We start from the raw sequence: 6,000 nt of genomic DNA, 5'->3' as shown, positions 1-6,000 counted from the left end.
GTTCCACCAAAGACAACATACCAGATGGGATACTACATCTGGCTGTGCTGACTGCTACATCTACAAAGGTACGGATCAATGACACTTTAATGATTGATGACCCCTTTAATGGCTTCTCCAAAGTCAACAGAATGACACTAACATAAAATCAGAATCAAGCCTGTGGAAATTCTGGTTTTGCACAAATACAACTGGATGTAACATTTCCTCATGCATGTAGGCTTCCCATGAAAACTCTGAGGATTTAACAGTTACCTTCTTTAAATTTTGCTTTATGGTTGTACTGTCTCTCTCCACAACCTTCAACATTTCTTGGCTTGCCATATACAAGATGTTGGCTGCAGAAAAAGAAACATGCAATAATGTAAGTACACAGCAAATCTAGAAAAAAACAATATGGGCCCAACCCTGCAAAAAGTAAGGCATCTAGAGCAGTCATCGTCGTGACAATCCCACTGAAAAGAATCCCACTAACAGAAAGAGCAAAATTTATCTCACCTCACTGAATCATTAAAAAGGCATATAGATTAAATTAAGTCACCCCCCATAAATTACTTCCACAATTAACGGAAAGGGAAAGACACCTTTGGAACGTAACTCTATCCATCTATCTTACAGACTTCTGAATCAGCTCACGGTGATGACTTTCTCTCTACTGACCAGAGAAGGAACTTTGATGACTAGCTTTCACTACATACTTTTTGAAAGGTAAAGGCAAGCATGATAAATCGCCCATGAAGTGTTTGCAAGAGTAGGTTTTTAAATACAAAGCATACACTAAAAGGCATTATTAATCAATAGAATATTGTATTATTGACATTTCAACACGCAAGTCATTCAAATATTCAACATAACAAATAACAAAAATAATGGCAAATACAAGCATCATCGAAAACTGCAGTCCTGCATAATATTGATGGTACTTACCCAGACAGGACTGGACTAGACAGCAAATGCCTACGCCTTACCTTTCTGGAATGTTAAGTATTAAAAATGGCTGAGTCCAATCTATTGTGAGTTGGTCTGCAAGATACTGTCCCAGAGACACAAGTGATTGAGTCCAATGTTTGGATACCCAATGAAAAGCTGCCTAATTTTATGAAATGTTGAATTCTGGCAGGTCCCATGTATGTTAAGACAGCAGTGGGAACTAAGTACTTTTAAAAAGTGGAGCAGTTTGTTTGGATGATTAACTATTCATAAATGTTAACATTTTGATATGGAAGGATCACACCGTGTCCACCTAGCCTGGCTTCTGTTACAACAGAACCTACAGAAGCTTGGCAAGAAATTTCAGCTCACAGTCCAAAACCTGGCTTTGCATGAGCACATACGTGTCAGATTTTGAGTTTTGCTGCCAGAATAAACCTCATGTATTCAGCTGCAGAAACAAGAGTTACTACATGACCATCAATGTTGTATTATGTCTGCAGATAGTGAGAGGTCCTCCAAAGCCTGTTCACTTACCCAGTTTTAAGAGGGGCTATCCATTTCTGACATCATTGCTGAACTGAAGAAATGTGCAGATATCACTATCCAAAAAATTAGAACTTCCTTTACCTTTTTTTTCTGCCCAGTCACCTTACTGTGCTAATAAGATGGCCAAGCTGCTCCTGTCCTCACATTCTGAAGCCTCTATGCTTGTTAGATCACAGGGACATTCATAGCATCAAACCAGGACACCTATACGTGGGAATGAAAGGCAATATTCTCCTTTCTCACCACTTTACAAAACCAATGGAACACCCTGAATGGCTAAATTACCTTAAAGCATTTCAATTTCCAGGTCCTAGAATAACTGAAAGTATTCTAAAATACTAAATCCTCTTCTGAAAACCAGGAAAAAATTTAAAGACTGACAATCTTTTAAATATGAACCAATTAAGTTTTGTGCACAAATAGTTAATGATAGTGTTGGATCTGATACTGCTCTGAGACAGGAGTAATCCATTCTCACAATGTGTGATAGGGGAGGAAATGGCAATCACATAGGTCTTTGGTGGTGACCAAAACATGGAGTTGGCTGAATTCCAGCAGTGCTCTAAGGAAACAGAATGCCACCAGAAAGATGAGTGATGGCTCCACAGATCAAATGTTAAAAGACAAAGCCAGTGCTCTCAAATGAAAAAAAAAAAAAAAAATCCTAGAAAGTAGTATCTACTTCTAAGCCAGCCAAAGGAGATGCAATTCAGTTATATGCCTGCAGAGCTCTGCCTTTTTCAATTAAATGCTGAATGCAGCTAGTGCAAGTTCTTCCTTTCCTAGACAAGACAAAAGGGTTGCAGATGTGACATCATATAGACAATCCAGTAAATTTGCTGGTCCCATCCTATTCTACTGGGCAAAGGGACCTCCATGCAGTTTTGTGTCTAGAAAACCACTCATCTAATCCTGCGGTGCAGCTGGCAAAAGTCTGTCCATCTACAGCGTTGTTAAGTTCATGCCCTGACATTGATCTTCTTTTTCTCCATTCAGCTCCTAACACTGATGCATTATACACCTTTGTTTTTAGAAGGACACATATCTTAGAATATAACTTCAAAATCATCTAGGAAAACCTTAAATGAGAGGTATGAAAGACAATGAGGAATTCCATAGGTATTTAATTAATTTCAGATTCATTCCTGTTTCTAATGTCACAAATATGACTTTAATGCTCAAAACGGCTACCTATAAATGAAGCTAGCTGTCTGTCAAAAGCACTGCTCTGTGTCAGAAGGAAAGGCAGCACATGGGGAGCAGCTCTTGCTACCCTAAGTGCTGGTCCTTCAGGTGATGGATGTGGCTTACTATAGATTTACAAGATTTCACAAAGCACTAAGTGCAAAAGCCTGAATTTGGCAGGGTGTCTGTGGCAACAGCACTTGTACCCAATCCATTATATGAGGATTTTAGTATGCCAGACCTTCTAATTTCCACTCCAGAATAAGGTTCTTGTTAGTAGGACACAGTGGATAGCCTACCTGCAGCCAGAACTTTTGCCATTACCAGTGGATGGTAGGCAGGGATGAAAATACTGGTGGCCATTTGTGCAGAACCTGACACATATTGGTTCATTCAATGTTACTGGGATTCTGCAGACAGTTCTCCACCTCCAGTTCAGTCATACAGCAAGAGTGGGAACCGTAAGTATGCCCCTGCTCGCCTTCTCCCATCTTACTGGTTTCTCTGTCCTACCTCTTGTTCTTGGTGGATTCTGCTCCTATTTCTGAGCTGCTCGTGTGTTTTTTGCAGTAAAAAATAAGAAATTAAGTGGAATTCACACACTTAGTAATCTTAGATTAGTCATAAAGATCCTAAAAATAAAACTGTAAGACAGCAAAGGCAATCATGACAGTACTTCAAAAGGAACTGTCTCTGAAGACTTGTGTGCTGTGCAAGAACGGGAACCAGGAAGGCAGGATTAAGCTAAACCGGATGAATGGCAAGGTTCAAGAGTCGATTTCAACCAAACAGAAATCCTTCAAATTTTCGAAACATGATCCCAGAGAAGCCAATAAACAGGAACTTAAGCTTCAGTAGGCATTAAGTAAGAGGAAATTGCAAAGAGCAAAAGTAGGTTTCCAAGAACAAACATTAAAAGATTTAAAAATAAACAATAAAATATTCCTTAGGTATATCAGAAACAAGAGGCCTACAGCAGAATTTGTACAGGATAAGGGAGTGGCTAAAGAAGATAATTACACTGTTTGGAAGCTAAATGATTTTCTTCTTTTTCGCACACACCTTTCTTGTTTAAAACATTCAGGAGGTTTCTGCTCTCTATAAACTTTTTCCGGCAATAACAATGATTTCTCCTGGAGTAGTGAGGTACTGAGAAGTAGCGACAGTGAAGAATACAGGGCCAGAAGGTACACTTCGGAGTTATGAGGAACCTTAAATACAGAATTGCTGAGCTGATAACAATCCTGCTACGTAAGAACCACCCTATGCAGTGGTTTGGGGAGAAGAAAATACTGCCTAATAGCTACTGATTTTATAAACGAAAATAGCATTTTACTGATCTATAATTTCTCGAACATTTCAATAAACACAACCAGATGACAAAAATTACCGATCTAAAAGCTCTGTGTTAGATTTCACACAATAAACTTTGGTTGAAACTAAACAGCTGTAAAATGAAAGGTTGTAACGTGTTAAGAAATTGTCTGGAAGCAAAGAAAAAAGATTAGGATTAGATTAGCTTAGCTGGTTTTCATCACAGCAAGGAATAAGGTCTAGATTCATCACAAATACATTTCAGTAAGCAGCAATTATTACTAAAATCTGTAAATCATCATTGAACACACCTGGTGTTTTCACCATTTCTGGGGTGGGTTAAATCACCCCTCCAGATGACTCTCTTTTCAGTGATAAGGCCTTGAGACCTTGAGCAGCCCAACTTGAATTAAGTGCCTAAACTGAGATGGGATCAATCCTGGTCTAAGATTATAGTCCAGCTTCATATCAAAGTCATGGGTAACTTATTTCTTAATGATCTTATCAATGGATAAGTAGTTTATTGTCAGCATTTGCACAGGACACAATGCTAGTCAGTTTGTGAGGACCAGGCAATGAAAAATGTGAGAGAGACCTAAAGAGGAGGGGAAAACCCCAAAATAGTGTTTTCCTTAAAAAGCTTTTAAATTATGTAAGGAATCAGAAACCCAGAGACCCCTAAGATGACTGTTGTTCACTAGCACGTTTACTCAAAACTCCAGTAAAATAATATAGTACGTTTCATAAATAATAGGAGGATGATGATACAGGATTCTGCAATGTCATTATATAAATCCCCTAACATGACCGCACCTGAAGAACTGGGTATACTGACAGTCACAGCCTCTGTGGGACATTGCAGAACTGAGAATGGTGTGAAAACAGTCGAAGAAGTACAATTAAAGATGTGTTGTTGCTATTATGTTAATGATACTTCATGATACACTGTTTTTCCCTCCCACAGCATAATACCCTAAAATGCAAAACAATAAAAGGAAGTACTTTTTTAATGTCATATGCAATTAACTATGAACCTTACTGCCACAGGAAACTGATAAGCATATGTATTTGCCGCATTCACATCTAAGCATGTTGCCCTGAGTTCCTCTAATTGTAAATACAGTTAATGCAATTAATCTGAGGGCAAGTATCTACAAAGGCCTGATAACTTATACTTCCAACAATCTCTCCTTTCAGGTACTATTCTCTAAGCCTGCTATCATTCTTGCTTGGTTTCCTCTGGATACGTCCAGTGACTCATCTCTCTCCTCAGATTTCCTGACACGGTATGTCAGTTTATGCTGGAGAGTCTCTCACGTCAGCAGTAGAGCTGTAGCTCTTTCAGCCCATGTACCTCTTCACATGTTCCAAAATCACATCTGTCACTCTACTACACGACATGTCAACCCACAACAGCTTGTAACCCATGATATTCCCAGTTTTTTTTTCCTGCAGAACAGATATTCTATCTGTAAACTCAGTAAACACTCACCATATTCCATCAGTCACATCCCTAACACAGCCACTGAATAGTAAAGGAATGAAGATAAGACTGTTACAACCCCCTGCTAGCTACATCTTTCCAGTTTCAAAAATCCTCCTGAATCCTATTTGCCAAACAGTTATACATCTGTCTAATAGTTGTTTCAGGTATGTCATATTTCCCAAACTTTTTATAAGAATATAGCAAGAGACACAGTAAAAATATTAAGGTCAAAATATCCTAAATCTACTGTTTCCCTGTAATCCCCATTACACTGTGAGATGTTTAATGTCTATGGAGAGCTATATTGAAAGAGATACCATGACACGGCAGGCAGAGTAACCACCTCTTCTGCTCCTGTGGAATGTCAAACCGGGCTTCTACAGAAAAGCTGTTTTTTTCAAAAGCTAAGTCACAAGTTCAGGGAGAAATCTCTCCGCTATTTCCTAATGCTATACTCACTAACCTTGGCATTTTTTGAATATTTAGTTCTTTCCTTTTCAAAAAAAAAAGTTGTTCTGTTTCCTCATTTCATGAAT

General features: G+C 38.6%; 1 protein-coding gene across 1 annotated transcript in view; it reads right to left on the bottom strand.

Moving 5' to 3' along the window:
• LOC104286693 (chromosome unknown open reading frame, human C2orf43) overlaps positions 1-6,000 on the bottom strand; it is a 122,468-nt gene that overhangs the window by 18,729 nt on the left and 97,739 nt on the right. The window contains exon 5 of the mRNA XM_009885310.1: positions 256-338. Coding sequence (XP_009883612.1) covers positions 256-338 — 83 coding nt within the window. The remainder of the gene's footprint in view (positions 1-255; positions 339-6,000) is intronic.

The sequence above is a fragment of the Charadrius vociferus genome, unplaced genomic scaffold, assembly GCF_000708025.1.
Source record: "Charadrius vociferus isolate BGI_N301 unplaced genomic scaffold, ASM70802v2 scaffold173, whole genome shotgun sequence".
NCBI classification, from domain to species: Eukaryota; Metazoa; Chordata; class Aves; order Charadriiformes; family Charadriidae; genus Charadrius; species Charadrius vociferus.
The sequence above is the reverse complement of the archived record's forward strand: the minus strand, read 5'-3'. Positions and strand labels throughout refer to the sequence as shown.